This window comes from Crocuta crocuta, unplaced genomic scaffold (assembly GCF_008692635.1).
Source record: "Crocuta crocuta isolate KB4526 unplaced genomic scaffold, BGI_CrCroc_1.0 scaffold217, whole genome shotgun sequence".
Taxonomy (NCBI): domain Eukaryota; kingdom Metazoa; phylum Chordata; class Mammalia; order Carnivora; family Hyaenidae; genus Crocuta; species Crocuta crocuta.
The window spans coordinates 6,438,265-6,458,474 of record NW_027532208.1 but is presented as its reverse complement, the minus strand read 5'-3'; the positions used below and the strand labels follow the sequence as shown (position 1 = coordinate 6,458,474).

At 48.4% G+C, this 20,210-nt stretch overlaps 1 protein-coding gene across 2 annotated transcripts in view; it reads right to left on the bottom strand.

The window, feature by feature from the left end:
- Positions 1-20,210, bottom strand: part of GALNT17 (polypeptide N-acetylgalactosaminyltransferase 17) — a 440,178-nt gene that overhangs the window by 206,216 nt on the left and 213,752 nt on the right. For both annotated transcript variants that reach the window (XM_077777925.1, XM_077777924.1), the window contains exons 4-5: positions 7,154-7,328; positions 525-721 (exon numbers count right to left, since the gene is read on the bottom strand). In XM_077777925.1, the coding sequence (XP_077634051.1) occupies positions 525-721; positions 7,154-7,328 (372 nt within the window). The remainder of the gene's footprint in view (positions 1-524; positions 722-7,153; positions 7,329-20,210) is intronic.

Here is a 20,210-nt window from a genome sequence, read left to right as displayed (position 1 = left end):
CCTTTAGATGCGAGCCCCGATGACCGCACGGAGAGGGTGGGGGGTACTGATCGCCTCATCTCCGGGAGGCAGCAGGGTGAGACCTGGACAAGGGTCATGCAGAGCTGCGCAAGGCCCTCCAGCTGCTCCCGGAGTCACACAAATAGTGTGGAAAGGGGGAGGGGGGAGGTTGCAAGTATGAGAAATCCCCAGGAATGAACACCTTTCGAACCGCACAGCTCCTTGACACAGCTCAGCAGACATGAAGACGGAAGGGAGAATAAAGGGAGGGGCATGTTCCTATCATTTAAGCCTCTCGGTATTGCTGTTTGATGAGCTGCCCCTGAAAACTTGAGCTAAAGCAGCAAAATGCAGAAAATGCAAAATGCGAGAAAACCATGCTGATAAGATGCCCTCAATTCCTAAGGCAGCTTTTGTATGGGGGTCTGCCCCAGGGGGTCCCTCCTAGACTCCCTCCCCCAGGGGCTCCTGTGTCCCTGGGATCTGGGGACGGACGGCCACCAAGAGCTTGCCTGCCACAGACCTGATGGGGAGAGAGGGGTCTCCGGCGTCCCACCAGTCTTTCGGGGGGCTGATGTACATGCACCACAGCTCCCAGCTGTAGCCGTGGGCCGAGTTCTCGTAGCGCTGCACCTCGAAGGTGTCCTGTTTGATGTTGTCGATGGACGGGAGGATCACTCGCTTCCGATTCTCCTGGATTCGGGATAGGACTGGCTCGGCCCTGCAACACAGGGAAGCGGAAGTTAAATCTCTCTCCGGAGGCGCGCCCAGCCCCCAACTGGCACAGACCCCAGGACTACAGAGAATGAACAGAAGCAACATAGCTACAGTGTGGGCCCCGGGCAGGCTGGGGCTCAGATGGAAACTGAGGCACGGGAGTGGCCTGCCCCAGTCAGATCGTGCAGCTGTAAGCGTTCAGTGCAGCTCTGGCCGTGGCCCAGGGGGGATCTCGGCCTGAGGGGCCTGAAGCAAGAATTCAGAATCTGGGGGCCTCTTCCCCAGAAAGCACCAGGCCTCTCTTTTGTGCTGACAGCATCAGCCAAGGTAAGGCCTTCCTGGCTCCAAGAGGGGCTCAGCATTTTCATTTCCCCCTCGGGGCTCCGATTGATGCCTCTGGTTTCTTCTGCAGGAGCTGAATTTTCTTCCCCAAGATGGTTCGCTTCTGCCCTTGATGGCCGGGCTTTAATAAGCCTTTCACTAGCTTCTTGGTGTGTGTGACTATTTCAGTTGTTTTAATTGATTATTTAATTGATTCCTTAAAAGGGATCTAATTGAATTGGTTAGCAATGGTGGGCGAGAACTAATTAGAAGCCAAGGTAGGCAGCATCCTGCCTCCCAGCTAGCCTGCCTGCTCAGGGCTACAGGGGGAGACAGGCAGGGACCTGGCTCCAGGTTCAAGGTGCCGCTCTGCCAGCTTAGGAGAAAGCAGATGGTCAGACTTCCCTGCTAGCATGTGTCTCCAAGGCAGACATAGGAAAGGATCGTTTCCCATATTTGAGAAGGAAAAGATGGCTCTCGTAAGCCGGGGCATTAATCTCTCTGCTTAGAACAGAGCTCAGGCTTTGGAAAAGAGTCAAGTGAAAATCCCATTCCTCTGCATTATTTGGAAGAATAATGAGAACACTCGGCCTGCCTCCCATCTCTTTTCATTTCCAGCTATTGAATTACCTGTTGGCTCATCTCATCTTTCTATTTAAAACGAGCAATAAAATATACCCTGGGCCATTTACTGCCTCCATTGCTTTTGCACACGCCATACAGGCTGAAGCCAAATGGGACTGACTTGCCACAGCTTTCAGATACGCTTCCGAGCTTCACCCCTCCAAGCATCTACCGATGCCGTTCTCCTCCGGGAATGCCCTTGGTCGCTGGCAGGAAGTCTGGTTACCCATGGAGTCTTACCAGATCAAGTGCCGCCTCTCCCGAGAAGCCTTCCCTGATTTCTCCTGGGGGTAAGGCTCTCTCCTTCCTCTCAGCTCTTGTACCATCCTTACGCCACCTTATCAAAAGTCACTCTGACTACACGTTGTCCTCGCTGATCTCGGAGCACACATTGTTTTTCCTACTGGTCTAATGGTAGCTGATATTTATGGAGCACTTACTACACGCTAGGAACCATTCTAAACATTCCACACAGACCAGGCCGACTGACGGAAACCTCGCAATGGTCCTGGGAAGTAGACAGTATGATCAGTATCTGACAAATCAGGAAACTGAGGCCCAGACAGGTTAAGTGGCTTGCCCCGGGTCCCACAGCTAGCTGGTGGCAGTCAGGTGTCTAGCCCGGAGGGTCTTGCTTCACGCCCTACCTCTAAGCTCCACTGTGTCCTACACTGGGGGCCATGCTTCCCTCAGCGGGCCTGGTGGCCTGCCTATGGAAGCATCTGGATCAGCCCGACACTGCGCTGAAGGTTACTGAGCACCAGGGCAGAAGACCTGGGTTCTACTAACACTTCTGAAGCTGCAGAGTGGGATCTCCCTGTCCCTGAGGGAAGGTGCCCCTGTTCCCAGTTACTCTCACCCCTCACTGGAGACATCCCACTTTTTACCATGCTGCCTGCAGAGGGTGCCCTCCCTCCCTCCCTCAACCCCAGTGAAGGGCCGGCTTAGATATGTGACCTATTCTGGCCAATGGGCTATGAGCAAAAGAGATGACGTCATATCTGCGAGGACCCTTTAACAGCCACTGCCGGGCTCTTCTCCCTGAGCCTCAAAAATGGCCCTAGACGGGGACCTGCGCCCTGTCACTTCAGACTGCAGAGACAGAACGTGTGCTTCTCACTTCAACATTGATTGGCATTTGTTATTTTAAAATTGTCTGCGTTTTGCCATTTCTGCAGTTTCAAGCCAGAAGCAGATCTTCAATGATATAGAGCAAGGAAAGTAACAATCGATGGGAAGCAGCCTCCGATCCTCCGTGTCCTGTCACCCCCTGTCCCACCCCAGTCACGGGACCTGTCACCCCCTGCCCCATCCCAGTCAACTGTAGATGGAGCAGTCACTCCAAACCCTTGGATGGCCCTAAATGCACCACCCAACCATGTTTTTAGTTAATAATACAATTATTTCATGGTCCCCTGACCTGTAACCCATAACTAAAATTCCTGGATTTTAAAAACAGGGAGAAAGCGATGAATCACGGGAACCTACCCCCCAAAGCCAAGAGCACGCTGTGGACACTGTATGTTAGCTAACTTGACAATAAATTATATTTAAAAAAAGAAAGAAAAATTTATTTTTTTTTAAATGTTTTATTTATTTCTAGGAGAGAGAGAGAGAGAGAGAGAGAGACAGTGTGAGCAGGGGAGGGTCAGAGAGAGAGGGAGTCACAGACTGAAACAGGCTCCAGGCTCTGAGCTGGCAGTCATCACAGAGCCTGACGCGGGACTTGAACCCACGAACTGCGAGATCATGACCTAAGTGAAAGTCGGACGCTTAACCGACTAAGCCACCCAGGTGCCCCAGAAAGAAAAATTTAAAAAGAAAAAAAAAACGGGGAATTGGAGGACATCTAGGAGTCACTAGAACTGCATCAAATACATAAATAAAAACAGCCTCGCTTTAGCAACAGATTGTTAATCTGCAGATTTTCTTTTCTTTTTTTAATAGAGCTAACATATATAACATAGCTATAACAATTATGCTAATTAGCTCACATACAGTGTGTGCTCTTGGTTTTAGGGGTAGATTCTCATGGTTCATTGCTTACATACAACACCCAGTACTCATCCCAACAAATTGCGAATCTGCACATTTTATTTTTTAAAATTTCGGTTTTCCTTAGGTGGTTGTTTTAACCGTGTTTATTAGTCCAGTCATCTAACTGCTACACTGAGCAATTCCTATTTCACCCCTACAGTTAACAGCCGAGATAGATATTTTACTCGAAGTTTCCATAAGTCCTGATTCAAACCTCTAATCTTTTCACAATAAAGTAGACTGGCATATAAAATAAAATACATAATTACTCATTTCCTACATTGTCTCTTACAGTCATATTTCCGTTTTATGTATATGAGGTGACAGGCTCTTAAAACTTAAATATCAGTGTTCCCCTCTAAAAAGGGAGAACAAATTCTAGTTTTTTAAGTAAGAAGTACTTAGTCTTGGAAGGACTTGGCATAAATGGCCATGTGTGTAATCTGTACAAAATTAAGATGTGCCGATTATAAGCAACTGAACCCAAATGTCCATTCTTTTCTGAACTATGTCTCAGCAAATATTCCAAAACTAATGCCAGTTTTCAAAGTGCTATTAGAGGGGTGCCTGGGTGGCTCAGTCGGTTAAGCGTCTGACTTTGGCTCAGGTCATGATCTCACAGCTTGTGAGTTCGAGCCCGGTGACAGGCTCTGCTCACAGCTTAGGGCCTAAAGCCTGCTTCAGGTTCTGTGTCTCCCTCTCTCTCTCCCCACACCCCTTGCTCACACTCTGTTTCTCTGTCTCTCAAAAATAAACAAACATTTAAAAAGGAAAAACAATAAATAAATAAAAGTTGCTATTACCAATCCCGCTGACTTTAGCAAGGTACCTAAAGTCACAGCAAAGATCTCCTCAGGTCTCAGAATGCAGAGGATGTGGAGCAGAGCTACGGAGAGCCAGCCAGCGCCGCCCTACCAGAGGAAGACGAAAATCGCTGTGGTCGTATGTCACTGTGGTTGGAGGTTATTACCGCAGTGTAACCTAGTGAGGTTGAGACATACTGCCTACCTTGTAACAAGGAACCACGAGGGACATGGGCCACTCTGGTAGACAGACGTGTGGAAACTGAGTACGAAGAGCAAAGGCCTCTCTCGCACACAGACCAGTTAGACTACAGGCTACCTGCGGGCAGATACCGAGTCTTACCAGATTCTGAACCCCAACTGAGTGACCAACTGTCCCAGTTTTCCCAGGACAGTTCTGGTTTTACCACTGGAAGTCAGCATTTTGGGACATCCCTCAGCACTAGGCCAATGTGAACAGCTGGTGACTCCAACCCCAGCCTAGGACAGTGTCTGGGACCGTGGTAGGCATCCAGCAAATATCTGTCACAGGGACAATTCCGGCAGCCCGCTATTTGTTTAGGTGCATGATAATGAAGGTGTGGGATGGGGGAGCGGAGGTCGAAGCCAAGGGGAAAGGGCAGCTGGGCTACAGAAGGGAAAACCAGCCAGAGCTGGAAGTTGACTGGATGGGTAACATGATGGGGAGGGAAGGATCAAATGAAAGGGACGTGGGAAGAGTCCCAGTTTTGATAGCAAAGAACCAGGGAGGCAAGGATGTGGCAAATAAAGGCAAGAAGGTCCAAAGGGAACATTCGAGTGTGTCTGCTCAGAAGGCTTCCAGCTCAATGCTTCTCAAACCTGAGCGAGCATCAGAGTTACCTGGAGTGCTGGGTAAAACAGAGTGCTGGACCCACACCCAGAGCTCCTGATTTCATAGGTCTGAGCGGAGCCCACAAATCTGCATCTCGAACAAGCTCCCAGTGGTACTGCTGGCCTGGGGGACTACACTTTGACAACCATTACTGTACGACATAAATGACCCGGAAGCTTAGAGGAGATCAGGGCTGCAAACACAGAGTTGTGTGTCACCAGGGTCTGACAGTGGCAGAAAAACCAGAGAAGAAACAGGTGTCTGAGAAGGCACCAGATACCCATGTGCACTTGAACGGACCAGGGTTAACTGTGACCCCAGGGTCCAGATCTTCGTGTACTCAAGGGTAGAACCATTCTCTTCTGATCCAGCCATTAGGAGATTCTAAAATGTGTTGCAAATGAAATGTTTTCATGTTTAATTGGTAACGGGGCATCGGCTCTTCCAATGTGCTATCACCAACAGCATTTATTCAAGATGGTACCACCGAGTTAGCACATGTTACAAACATGATGTGTGAAATGAAAGACTCTGCTTCTTGGGAATTAAGCACACTGAACACAGGTTGTTGAACCTCTGACTTCACTTCCCGCTGGGCACTCAGCAACAACCACATGCCCGTGCTTTTCAACAGTCAAGCCCTAACCCAACGTCAGCATGCTCATTGAATGATTTGGGCATTTTGATGCTGCACTATTCTTGCCTCCTAAGTCTCCTCCTGTGTGCCCCCAATTCCTCCCAGATTGTTCTTTTCACCCAGGAAGCCATCAGGGGCCACATTTGCAGAGATACACCCTTTCCTTCTTCCAAATGAGGTTAAAGATAATCCCTCATTACAGGAATGCTGATGCATAGGGGCACATGTACCACAGTGTTCATAGCAGCACTCTCAACAAAAGCCAAAACATGGAAAGAGCCTAAGTGTCCATCAACTGACAAATGGATCAAGAAGGTGTGGTTTATCTATACCATGGAATACTACATGGCAATGAGGAAAAATGAAATCTGGCCATGTGTAGCAACATGGATGGTCCTTGAGGGTGTTATGCTGAGCGAAATAAGTCAGGCAGAGAAGGACAGATACCATATGTTTGCACGTATAGGTGGATTAGGTGAAACTTAATGGAGGAAGACCATGGGGGAGAAGGGGAAAAATAGTGGGGGAGAGGGAGGGAGGCAAACCACGAGAGACTCTTGAATGCTGAGAACAAACTGAGGGCTGATGGGGGTGGGGAGAGGGGTAGGGGGGAGATGGGCATGGAGGAGGGCACTTGTGGGGATGAGCACTGGGTGTTATATGGAAACCAACTTGATAATAAACTATTAAAAAAAAAAGATAATTCCTCATGTTGCAGGAGGCTTTACCTGAGCAGGCAGGATTATAAATGGATCTCTTTCCTCAACATAGCACTCAACCATCCTCCTCAGAAAGGGGAACAAACAAAAGCAGGAGAAGAAAACAGGTGGCTGTCTTATCCCCTGAGTAAGGATCATCTTGAGTTCTGTCCAATTAGTATGTCACTTTCACTGGGTATTTTGGTAGTGATGATGATGATGATAATTGGTGATGATGGTGATGATGAACACAACAATAAGGAACAGAGTAGATAGCAAACTTCTCCCTGCTTCCCAGTTTTATCCCAGATTATGGCTCTCACCTTCTTTGTCAAACAGCCCTTCTCCATTGTTCTAATGGCCCCAGAAGAAACAGGCAACGTTTCCACCTCCCAGATTCTAGCTCCTCCTGACCACCCTACTGCAGGTCCTGGGTGCCCCTAGGGTCTAGCTTGTGACCTACCAGCCAGCGGTGAATTCCACATGGGCGTCAAAGAAGCCAGTGACCTGGCCAGTGGCCGCCTTCCAGCCCTCGATGCGAGCTCGGATCAGGCCCTCTCTCTTTTGGTTGCGTACCACCTTCACCAGCCCCGGGTAGCGCTTCTGGACGTATTCTTCCAACGGGGCCTTCAGCTCCTCTACAAATGACAAAATGCAAGAAGGTTGTAAGCATGTCATCTCACATGTGTGTCCAACTCACTGCAAGTCCAACAGATCTTCAGGAAGTTCGGAGAGGCAGAAGAGCTGCCATGCTGGTAGTTTCAGTAGGAAAGACAACTCAGGCAGCCCGAGAGTCGGAAGACATTGCTGACACACTGACCGGGGACAGCAGTGTCTTCCCAGTATCCCAAGTATACAGTACAGCTGGACAGAATCTGCACCTGGCTGTTAGACCCTGACTGCTGCAGGCCATCAGATATTTCTTGAGGCTTCTTTTCTTGGTGGTCTTTCCTCCTTTCCAGGCCAGTGTTCCTGCCCTCCTACTGTCCCCTGGGTCCTGCCTCTCAACTTCTAACAGGGTTTTCCATTTGCACAAACATTGGCTCCTACAGGATACGGCCTGGATGGCCCAGACCCATAGTCACCCATCAGATGCAAAGTTAACAAGGTCTGGTCTTAGGATAACAAAGTAATCTTTTCCTGGCAGTAGAAGCCGCCGTCATGGCGGAAGTAATGCTACGAGAGACTGAACGCTCCCCCTTCTGCGGCAAGCAGGTGGTACGAAGTGCTTTAGTTATATGATCTAATTGAATCCTTACCACAACCTAGGAGGTAGCTGGATTAATTCCATGAATTAGCTGGATTAATTCCATGAATTAACTAGATTAATTCCACTCTGCGAATTAAGAAACGCAGTTAGGGTGGCTCACCTGTCCCAAGGTCACACACCTAGACATGGACGAGCTGAAACACAGCCAAATGTGCCTAACTCCACAGGCAGGATGGCTGGTGCCTCTCTGTACAGAGGATCACCAGGTGGGGGAGGACAGGGAGGGGATTCAGGGACAGGCACACCACAAGGATCCACTCCTGCAGAGACTCATGCGGGAGGTCTCCAGCAGTCTGGATGATTCTGATGCCGACAGACCGTAAACAATACTTCAAGAGATACTGCTACCCTCGATTTTGCTCCAGAGGAACCCCAAGGTTTGTATTTATAGGTGCCATACAGACCTCTCCCTTCCTAATTATACACAGCACCTTTGGGGACTTAAAGCCATACTTCTGAGCATGGGTAGAGGCTGAGCTCTCTAGGTCATGGGTATTGTTCCCTAAGAATAATGCGGCCCTGTGATCCGGGAGGAAGTACAGAGCACAGGGTGTGTAGATGGGTGGGAACAAGAGAGTCTCCAAGGCACAGAGACATGGAATGGGTCCCGTCAGCCAAGTGCATGGATGGTGGGGGCGCAGGAAGAGTATGGGCTGAACTGTATACCCCCAAATTCATCTGTCAAAGCCCTAACTCCCACTTCCTCAGAGTACGGTCATACTTGCAGATAGGGACTTTAAGGAGGTGATTAATTCTGAATGAGGTTGGGGGCACCTGGGGCACCTGGGGCCGACTCTCGATTTCAGCCAAGGTCATGATCTCATGGTCCATGAGATCGAGCCCCTCAGGCTCTGCACTAACAGACCCGCTTGGGATTCTTTCTCTGTCCCTCCCTTGCTCGTACGCTTTAAAAATAAACAAACATTAAGAAAAAGAATATAATGAGGTGGTTAATATGGCCTTAGTTCAGTCTGACCAGTGTTCTTATAGGAAGGGATTTGGAGCCACCAGGGGCCACACACACAGAGGACACCATGGGAAGGAAGGTGGCCATCTGAAAGCCAAGGGGAGAGACCTCAGGAGACACTAGCCCTACCCACACCTTCCTTGATCTTGGACTTGCAGCCTCTAGAAATGTGAGAAAATAAATTTCTGTTGTTTAAGCCCCCTCCCCCTCCCCGCCCCGTCTGTGGTCCCTTGCTATAGCAGCCCAAGAAAACTAATCCAGGGGGGTATTATTAGTTTGGAAAGGAGGAAAAATTGGAACCTGAGTGGGGAAGGGGCAGAAACCTCTAAGGAGGCATGACGTATGGTTGGGTTTTTACACTGGAGTCAGACCACCTACGGTTCACAACCTAGTGCCGCCATTTGTCACCTGAGTGGACCTGGGTGACTCAGCTGATCGATTCATGCCTCAATTTCCTCATCTGTGGAAGGGGGGGGGGCTGATAATCATAGTAAGAACCTCGTAGGGTTCTGGCGAGGAGGGAACTAGTTCATGTAGACAGGCGCCAGGGCACCTGGTGGCTCCAATGCTTGAGCGTCTGACTCTTGATTTCAGCTCAGGTCATGATCCCATGGTTGTTGGATCAGGCTCTGTGCCGGGCTCTGCACTGACTCTGTGGAGCTTGCTTAAGATTCTCCCTCTCCCTCTGCCCCTCCCCTGCTCATGCGTGTGGGCTCTCGTCTTTCTTTAAAATAAAAAAATAGAGACAGGATGCCTAGAATGATCACTGGTGAAGCGTAAATATTTGCTCCGTCCTGAGCAGGTAGCTGGCATCAGTAATCATGTTCCCTCTTTCCATCCACGCAGGTGTAGGGCACCTGGGCAGAGATTTCAGAGCAGCCCAGGGAGCCTGTGGAAGCTGCACCCAAGATGGGAAAAGTCCTAAACACTGGAACGAGGGCTCTCAAACTCGAGGTCACATCAGCATCAGCATCAGGTGCCGAAATGATTTGTGGAGCCCCGCCCCCACAGTCTCATTTTTCAGAAGGTCAAGGGTGGGGCTGAGTATTTGTGTTTCTTTTCTTTTTTTTTAATGTTTATTTATTTTGAGAAAGGGAACGTGTGCCAACGTGCACTCACATGCACGCAAGTATGGGAGGGGCAGCGAGAGAGGGAGAGAGAGAATTCCAAGCAGGCTCTACACTGACAGTGCAGAGCCTGGAGCAGGGCTTGAACTCAGGAACGCTGAGATCATGACCTGAGCCGAAATCAAGAGTCAGACGCTAACTGACTGAGGCACCCAGACGTCCCGTGAGAATTTGTGTTTCTAAAAAGACCTAGAGGGTGCCCATGCTGTACTATGGGGAACCACTTTGAGAACCACTAAGCTCAAAATGCATCAGGCTTTCTTGGTGCATGCTTGGCACATCATACACCCTCAAGAAGTTATTTATTGTTGGGGTCCCTGGGTGGCTCAGTCGGCTAAGCGTCTGACTCTTGATCTGGGCTCAGGTCATGATCTCCTGGCTCATGGGCTCAAGTCTCATATCTGGCTCTGTGCTGACAGTACAGAGCCTGCTTGGGACTTCCTCTCTCTCTGCCCCTCCTTCACCTGCTCTCTCTCTCTCTCAATAAACAAATAAACTTTAAAAAAAAAGTTATTTAGCGTTGATGTTTTCACCCACTGGTCTCACCGGTATGGCTAATGTCCTTGCCATCATCCCAGGGGTGGGGCGGGAGCTGGTGAAGACGCCAGGCTGTGGGGACCCTCTCCTTCTTCACTCACTGTGAGAGAGGATAACGAAATACNTGCTTGGGACTTCCTCTCTCTCTGCCCCTCCTTCACCTGCTCTCTCTCTCTCTCAATAAACAAATAAACTTTAAAAAAAAAAGTTATTTAGCGTTGATGTTTTCACCCACTGGTCTCACCGGTATGGCCAATGTCCTTGCCATCATCCCAGGGGTGGGGCGGGAGCTGGTGGAGACGCCAGGCTGTGGGCACCCTCTCCTTCTTCACTCACTGTGAGAGAGGATAACGAAATATGGGGGACCAAGGTACCCGACGAGTTTTCAGCTTCTAGAAACCATCTATTGACTCAATGCTGGCTGGACCTTCTTGTTGGTTAATTAAGTTTCTTGGAACAAGTATCCTGGCAAGGAAGTTGGGAAGGCCAGGCCTGCTTGGTTTTTCAGTTTTCCTCTTGAGTGCTGGGTGGGTGGGCAGAGAAGGGAGGGACATGTGATGGAAGGCAGTGGATCACGCATGGGCACTGTACTTACAGAAAGGTGCAACGGGAGACCGGCCCGTGCACTAGGAGTGGCCCAGCGTGGGAGGAATTCTGGGAATCTCCATAAGTGCGAGGAGACTATTCTGAGCACTGAGTGCTAAGCACCACACCAGGGAACCCGCAGGCCCTGGTACCCTTTTGCTGCCTGGGACCTCATCATGGTTCGGCCTCGTAACTGGATGTCAGCTCCTCTATGGGCCAGTCACCATGTCTCAATGCCAAGTGGTTTCCTCATTTGCTCAGTGGTTGTGACTGAGACGCGAGGGTGGAGAGAGCGACAGGGCAGCATGGTTCACCATCACTGCCATCTGCATCTCGAGGCTCCTGAGATATGGGCATTAAAGGGCTTTGAAAGGTATAAAGGGATCACGTCTACTCATTTGGTACCAGCCCGAAGGCTGTTAAGTGATATGTTACATAAACACATTAATCCTTAGTGTTAAGCATTCAATAAATCCCATTTCTAATAATAATTGGTCTGTTAATATTACCAATATAGGTCAATCTTATAACTTCCCATGAATGACAGCTTGTCTTCCTAGCTAGTCAATGTCCCTTTAAAGTCTGGAGCCCCTACGTAGGGGTAGATACCATCCTCACTTACAAGGTTTGTGGACGCATTGTCCTAAACACAACAGAAGAGTTCGTTCATGGGCTTTTAGGGAGACACTGTGGGAGATGCCACCATCTAATTAGCAGGGTTCAACAGCAAGTGACACCAAGTCAGGCTTCTTTTCCCAGTCACTGCACGTGGCTCTATACTTCCGAAGGTAGAGGCTGGCTCCCCTGCTTGGATTTAAAATTGCTTCAGACCCAAGTGTTTCCCCCTGACGGTTACAATCTAGTTCAGCAGGTGAGATATGTCCCCAAAATGACAGTATTCGGTATGACGAGAAAAATGGGGCTAATGGCTCAAGAAAAACGGCCACAGAAGGAAGTGTTATGAGGAGGGAGAAGTTGTTTTGGCTGGGGGTGCTCATGAAGAGGGTAGTGTCTGAGTTCAGCAGAAGGTTTGGACATGGGACTACACAGTGCAATGCAGAAGCATAGAATTGGGTCTTCTTAGCTACAGCGGAATTACTAGTGTCTGGGGGCTGGGAAGATGTCATTAATTAAAAAAAAAAAGACAAAGAAGAGAAGTAGAAGAACAGGCTGGGGACAGGCTGAGGCGCCAGCAGACACTCAGGTAGACCGCTGAACCAAACCAGTGATCGGAGGTGAGGAGAAAGGCAGAGAGCGTAGGGGACACGGTGGTGACAGAGAAGGCCACACGGGAGGCTGAAGACTCAAGGAGATGGAGTGGGACACACGCGCATTAAGGAGGCAGGGAGAAGAGCTAGGGAATGGGGCTGGCTAGAAATAGCGTCATGGAGGGGTGGGGTAGAGAGGAAGGGGGTGATGGGCATGGAGGAGGGTGCTTGTTGGAATGAGCATTGGGTGTTGTATGGAAACCAAACTGACAATAAATTATATTTTTAAAAAATAGCATCATAGGGGCAGAATCCTAACAAGGGGAGAGTTTCTAAAAGGTAGATACGCGTGCTCGTTTCACAAATATATACAGGGTGCCCGCATGGCTGAAAATGACACAGTTCTTATCCTCAAAGAGTAACCCAATGTCCAATGTCAGAAAAATCAAACACATTAGAGAAAATGAGAGCTGAAGATGGCCCATAGATCTAGACAAACAGTGGGCTCCTGATGGGACCAGAGAGAAAAAGAAATTCCCTTCTGAAAACAGCTGGCCCTGCAGGGATGGGCTCGCCTCAAGAGAAGTGGATGAGTAGGAGAGCTCAGGAGACTTCCAGAAAGACTAATCCTGGTAGAACACCATGTTTTAACAGTCTGAGGCACTGGGGTGTTGAGATTCAGAAATGGTCTTAAAGTGAGAGAGCCTATAAGTTAACCAAGTAGAATCGAAGCCCCCAGGCTTACCAGGGAAGGTGACAACACTAAGGTGACCCCAACTTGACAGTGCTAAGAAATGTCACCTCCACCACCTAAAATGCTTTATTGTCCTTGACAGGCAAAACCATCTTTGGATGGTATAATAACAGTAAGAAAAACATTTTACACATCATTTTTCTCAGGAGCAAACTTGGAGAGAAGAAACAAAACCTCATGTCTGAAAAAATAAACATTTACCTTACAGTGTTATAAAGTCCAATAGTAAATTGGTCCCGAGTCATTTGGGAATCTCTGTGTTTCTTAAGGTTTCGGTAAATAGCATTTGGGGAGGTCAAGAGGGAAGAAGTAAATACTGCCTGTGATCAGAAGGGAACAGAAGAGAGATATGTCTTCTTCCCAATAAAAGAAACACCTGTCATCCAGGCTTATGGAGTACATATGGGCAACAAGAAAGTTATAAAGACTGAGAACTACAGCAGGAACATGATTACAGAATTATATCTAGATCCCACACTTTCAGTGATACTAGAAAATAAGCCATCCCGGGGCACCTGGGTGGCTCAGTCAGTTAAGCGCCAACTTTGGCTCAGGTCATGATCACACGGTTCATGGGTTCGAGCCCCACATCGGGCTCTGTGCTGACAGCCAGAGCCTAGAGCCTGCTTCTAATTCTGTGTCTCCCTCTCTCTCTGACCCTCCCCTGCTCACGTTGTCTCTCTCTCTCTCTCTCAGAAATAAATTTTAAAAAATTAAAAACAAAAAAAAGAAAAGAAAGAAAAGCCATCTGTCCTGTGTCTAAAGCCCTGCTCAGAAGCAAGTGTTGATCTTGCCAACTCCTCTCTCCACCTGTTTCCCAAACCAGTCCATGAACCTCGGTGCCACAAAGATGTAAACTTGGAAGTGGCCATGTAGCCCAGGGCTGAGCCACGTCTGTACCTCTCACCCTTCACACAGCTATTATGTCCTGATGATGACACTTGTCGAAGGTTCTAATTCTCAAGAAAATGGTGGCAGGAGAATGGGTCTAAGCTTAGATGAGCGTTTCTCAAATGTTGACCAGCATCAGAATGACCAGTAGGTCTGGGGTGTGGTCCAAGAACGTGCGTCTCTAACAAGTTCCAAGGGGGTAGTGCTGCTACCCTTGTGACGAATCCGCTTTGAGCAGCTCTGGCTTACAGGCGACCGCCTCTACAACGCCGTCTGCATGAATTAGCCCATGTGTGTGGAACAGGACTCATCCTAACTGAGCAGAAGTTCCAGAATCCCAGGGGGCCACTGCTCATCTCTGCCTTTTCCACTACCTGAATCTTCTCTTGCTTCATCCGAAAGATTGAGGTCCCTGAAGGTGACCTTGGTCTACACGGCAGCAGTTCTTGCCGTTTCCAAAACTGGATCCCCATTGCCGGTCACCCTGGCGTGGAGCAACCTCGCCATTAGGTCACCCTTGACCAGGACCTCATATGTTCCTGGCTTCTGTCCTCACTCCCATGAACCCTCTTACTATTGCTACTAACGTCCCAATTCTACCAATAGATGCTCTGCCGCCATCAGTTCCACTGTCACCACCACAGCCACTTATAACCAACACATCTCCCTGCCAGCAGCTGCTGAGCTGTGGGCATGCCGCTAGCTGGCAATGCATGGGTCGTGACAGCTGGGATGAGAGAACGGCACATATGGCGTGTCCCAATTAAAAGCAAAAAAAACAAAAAGCGTCTGCCTCAAAGCCAAAGTTTCTTAGAATGGGGTCCCTACCTGGCAATCACCTGGGAGCTTGTGCAAGTGCAGGTCCCCAGGCACACCCTAAGAGGGTCTCATTCAGTTGGCATTCGTAGGGTTGACCAGGACCCCAAACGATTCTCACACAAACCCAAAACTTCTTGAAAGCACCGATGGATTCTTTTTGTTTTTATTATGGCAAAATACACCATCAGTTGACCATTTTGATTATTTGTAAGTATATGATTCAGTAGCATTCTGTGCATTGGCAGTGTGGTGCAGCCATCATCACTATCAGGTTCTAGAACTTTCCAAATGTAAACATCGCACCCCTAAGCAGCCTCTCTCCACTTTCTACCCCCACTTCAGCCTCTGGCACCCACTAATCTGCCTTCTATCTCTAGGAATCTGCCTCTTCTGGATATTTTCATAAAAATGGAATCACACAGCATGTAGCCTTTGGGTCTGTAAGCGTGAGTCAACTTGGGAGTTGGGGAAAGAGAGGTGGAAAGTTGTTTTCAGTGTGAATTTTAACACCTGGCCTCACTGAAGATCTGCTTCTGTATTTTGCTGCCAGTTTGTTTTTTCCGACCGTCATTTGGGTCATCTGGTTGACTGGAAGCTTGTTCCCAAGCAACTCCAGGCTCCGTGAATGGGGTTCTCGTCTCTCTGAGGAGAGGACCCAGCCTGTGGATCTGTGTTATACCACTCAATTCCCCTGACACCAGCCTTCTCTCCATCCCTGATGAAAACTTTCAGCTCACTGCGCTTGGGGAGGTAAGATCGCTAAGGGCAAAAACATGGTCTCCAGCACAGGGTTTTGGCAGAGTTATTAGTCACGATGCCCTACATTTCTGTAGTGTCTTTTTTTATGAGATTTTTTTTAAATGTCTATTTATTTTTAGGGGGGAGGGGCAGAGAGAGAGAGAGGTATAGAGGATCCTAAGTGGGCTCCGCACATGCTGACAGCAGAGAGCCTGATATGGGGCTCGAACTCACAACCTGCGAGATCATGACCTGAGTTGAAGTCACACACTTAACCGACTGAGTCACCCAGGCACTCCTTATGAAATTTTTAATGTAAGAATCAGTTGTGGTACCACAGAAAGAACATAAAATATGGACTTAAAACACATAGCTTTTCAGGTATGTCTGACAACATCTTTGTGCCTGAAACCACTAACCAACTAGAGGCACAAAAGTGGCCATACAAAAACCAATAATGCATTTTTATTTTTTAAATGCTTTCATTTATTTTTGAACAAGAGAGCAAGAGCGCAAGCAAGATGGTGGGGGGGGGGTGCAGGAGGGAGACAGATGATCTGAAGCAGGCTCTGTGCTGATGGCGGTGAGCCTGACACGGGGCTCAAAGCCATGGACTGTGAGATCGTGACCTCAGCTGAAGCCAGACACTTAACGGACTGAGCCACCCAGGTGCCCCAAATAATGCATTTTTTAAAGTTACCTTTAAAATTAAAAAAAAAAAGGGAAGCTGAAAAACCCTGGTCTCATATTCTGGTCGTGCACTAAATGGTTTCACGTGTGTCATATGGAGCTCAAAAGCTCCAGAAACAAATCTGGGTTTCGTAGGACCTAAAGTTTGTAAATTTGGAAGATCCTCTTTAAGGAAACGAAAATTTCTTTCATAAATTTCCAAGAACATGCAGGCTTCGGGGTGAACACACTGTTGAGGGGACCCAGCCAGTGAGAGGTCCTCAAACATCAGTTTTGTTAGCTTCACAGTGAGCACACCCTGGTGAGGCCAGCTTCATGGATGCAAAGTTCCTTTTCGCTAATAATCACGACTTTTCAAACACTTCCAATACTAGGCTCGCCTGTATCTATAATGAAACATCTAGATGCCGGAACTGCTAGGCAAGCTGACTGAGAATGTCAGCTAATCATGAAACGTTCCAAAGCGCTATTCAGATTTGCTCCCCTTCTGTAATACATGACAGAATGACTTAGCTTGCAAACTCCTAACATTCTACAGCTTTTGTTTCAACGTTTATCTGTTTTAAAGGTCTGCTTTAACATTGAACACTCCTTGGCACTAATTAAGTGTCATATACTATTGTAGCCACTTCGGCCGTATCAACTCTTTTTAACCTCGTAATGACTCTGTTATTATCCCCATTTTATGGATGAGGAAACTGAGGCGCAGAGAGGGTAAGGTCCTTAGCGAAAGCCACACAGTCTGTAAGTGACATGGCTGTGCTTTCCATCATTCTGCCACTGATTCCTGTGGATGAGAGGCCGTGAAACCTCATGGTGTTTGCTCACGTAGAACTGCACCTTGCGCACGGCAGTTGAGGACCCAGGTTTGTCCTAGAAGGGCCTTCTCTGTGACTCGGAAGTATCCGTCCTCTCCCTCTGGGCTTGGTACATGCATCTACCTTTCTGGACACCTGTCCCTGGATGCTGGTCAGCCTTCTCCAGAGAACAAGCCCATGGGCCGATGGAGAGGCTCCCAAGGGCTGGGAGGCATCTAGAAGGATCTGCTGAACCTTGATCTCCAGACAGTCCCACCAGACTCAGAAGGGATAGCAGTGACCCATGGTCCCTTCTCCACTGTCTCTGAAGTCCTGGCCTTTATGAACATCCGTGGGGAGAAAGCAAGCACGTGCAAATGCGTGCCGAAATAACACAGAAGGCAGCTGTAATACATATTTTATTCTCTGAGCTGCTCTCAGCTTTGTGACTTAAATAATGCATTTTTTGACTATGGGACGGGAGAATAGAAAAAAAAAGAGGCAGGAGCAGAAAACTTCAGGAAGAATGGGGGAGATTAAAAAGAGATGTTTTTGCTGTGTGTGAAAGCGTTTTAAAGGCTATTCCATAGCGAGATCAAAGCAAGGACCAAAGAAAGCAAAAGACGAAAAGAAGCAAGAAAAGGGATGTAAGGCACAAAACACCAAAGTGTTAAACTAAATATATCACACAGAGCTGTGCATTCATGAGAGGAGCTTTGAAAAGGAAAGCCATCCCCGATTTCAATCCCTTTGTTAAGAAATTCCTCTCCACTGCTTCCTCCATTTGAATTTCACCTTTAAAAAAAAAATGACAAGTAGCCCAAATGGGAAACATCATAATGCCCATGGGTGGTACCTCCAAGTTGCTGCCCCAAATTAAAAGAGCATTCTCCTATCTTGCCCCATCAAAAGGCAGTCGAAAGTCTGGTGTTTGCAGCCGATTCTAATAATAACGTGTGAATTTAAGTGATAAAATTTGTCTACAGGCTGGAGTGTGTTTTCCTTTCATTATGTTTCTTATTTACTGTGATATCGATTCTGAATGCTCTGAAGCCGGCAAAATTTTTCCTTGAAATAGCAAAAGTCACAGTCATTAAGGGCAGGGGTGGGGTGTGTGTGGGGGGGTGGGGAGACAGCAAAACAGAACACAAGAAACATGAAGCCCTGGAGAGAATGGGGTCACATCTTGGCGCTTGGTCACTTCGAATTTTCTTTAAATGCTATTGGCAAGCCCGGGAATGGAATAACTCAGAGCAAGACATCTCGTCAGTCCCCTCTTCTCTGGCATTTGGGGACGCTGTATTTGGAGCCCTGAATGCCCCCAAGGTCAATGGCATGAGTCCTACGCACAAGGAAGAACGCTCACGCGTGCTCACAAAAAAAAATGGCGCATGTTGAAGTCACGTAGCATGAAAGCGTTCTGTAAATGGCAGCTTTTCTTAGGGTCCCAAAGGCTTGCAGAACCTAATATGTCTCTATTAACCCAAGAGACTCTCAAGATGTAGACTACAGGTGCTGACCAGGCAGCATAGATGCGAGCCGGACTACCGCCCAGAAGTACGCTGGCTGTGCAGGAAAAAGAATGAAAAGGGAAGTTTCAAGAAGAGAGTGTGCTGTGGGGCAGATGGATTTGTGTTGCATTTACACTGAGCCAGGGGCACCCGGGGTGGCAGTGCACACCTGGTCAGGAGCACTCAGCTTGAGCCGTCATTTGACACCCACTCTGCATCTGTACCAGCCCTGCAAGTGCGCCTAGATGTCCCGCAGGGGTGCTTTACTGGCAGCTGATTGTCCTCTCTCATGTGTGAGAAAAGCAGGAGATTCGTGGCCAGTCAGGACCTATGCTCGTGACTCTGAAGGCAGCCATCTTGTCCTAAGGACGTAAGGGCAGGAGCAAGTAAACGGTTTGCTCTAGGCTCTTTGCTGTCTTGGTCACAGGCCTTTCCAGACCCCGTAGCATAGGGTGAAAGAGCAAGCAGACCAGACAGACACCCGTGTCATCAATGCCAACTGAAGTACCCAGCTCATTTTTCCAATAAAATAAGGTCAAAGCTCGAACGCTGCTCTGTGAGGAACAGAGGTGAAAATGGCTTAGTCTGGTCTTGATGATGACTATCTCATCCATCCTTGGGCTTCCTTGCTCCAACTCTCCATCTGTCCCACCTCTATCGTGGCGGGTCCCCAACCCCAGGCTGGGCTCTTCAAGTGGCGCTGGCATCCCTCTTGCTCTGAGGCTGCACTGCATTGTTGGAGAACATCAAAGACTCATCTGTTCACACTCTCCTTCCTGAATCCTGTGGCTCAGTGAGGCTTGCAATATCTGACTGCGATTCCCTCTCTCTGAAACTCCAGTCCACCCATCAGTTCTTACATGTCGAGTCCCTCTATGTGCCCCAAGCTTTCCTGCCTCTATCTGAGAACTTCTCCCCACTGTCGCTTCTTCCTATTTCCATATGTCCCAAATCTCTCTGGAGACGGCCAGTGACTCGCAAATGCTTTTGAATGCCTGGGTCTGACTTTCTCCTGGCCCAGCCTCACTCTTGTCCCTGGGGTGGGTCAGACCCTCCAACATTTTTACTGGGTTCCTATCAAGGTGAACCCAAAGTTTGACCACAGGGCAAACATTTCAACACACATTCTAGAAAACTCCTGGTTCTTATAGAAGAACCCCAAAGGGTTCTTATCCCCTTTGGCACCATAGTCATGGCCACCAAGGTTAAAACAGAAACTTTTCCTCCACTGGAAGGTGGGCTGGAAGATTAAAACTTAATCAGATTTTTAAAAAAGGGGGATGTGACGCAAATGGACTAAATGACCAGAGAGCCTGTTTATGATACATGCGGGTATCGTAAACAACCCAAATATCCTCCGACAGGCCAAGGGTCAAACAGACTGTGGTGAAGCCATATCCTGGGACTCTGTGCAGAAGTAAAAAGGACTGAACTCCCTGCACACAGCAACGTGGACAGATCTCAAGGGACTCGTGCTGAGTGTACAAAGCCAATCACAAAGATCAGATACTGCGTGGTTCAACCAAGGGACAGGCCTTGGAATGCCACAATGATAGGATGGAGGACACATCAGTGGTTGTCAGGAGTCAGGGATGGGGGTGGGAGTTGGGGGTGGGTATGGGAGGA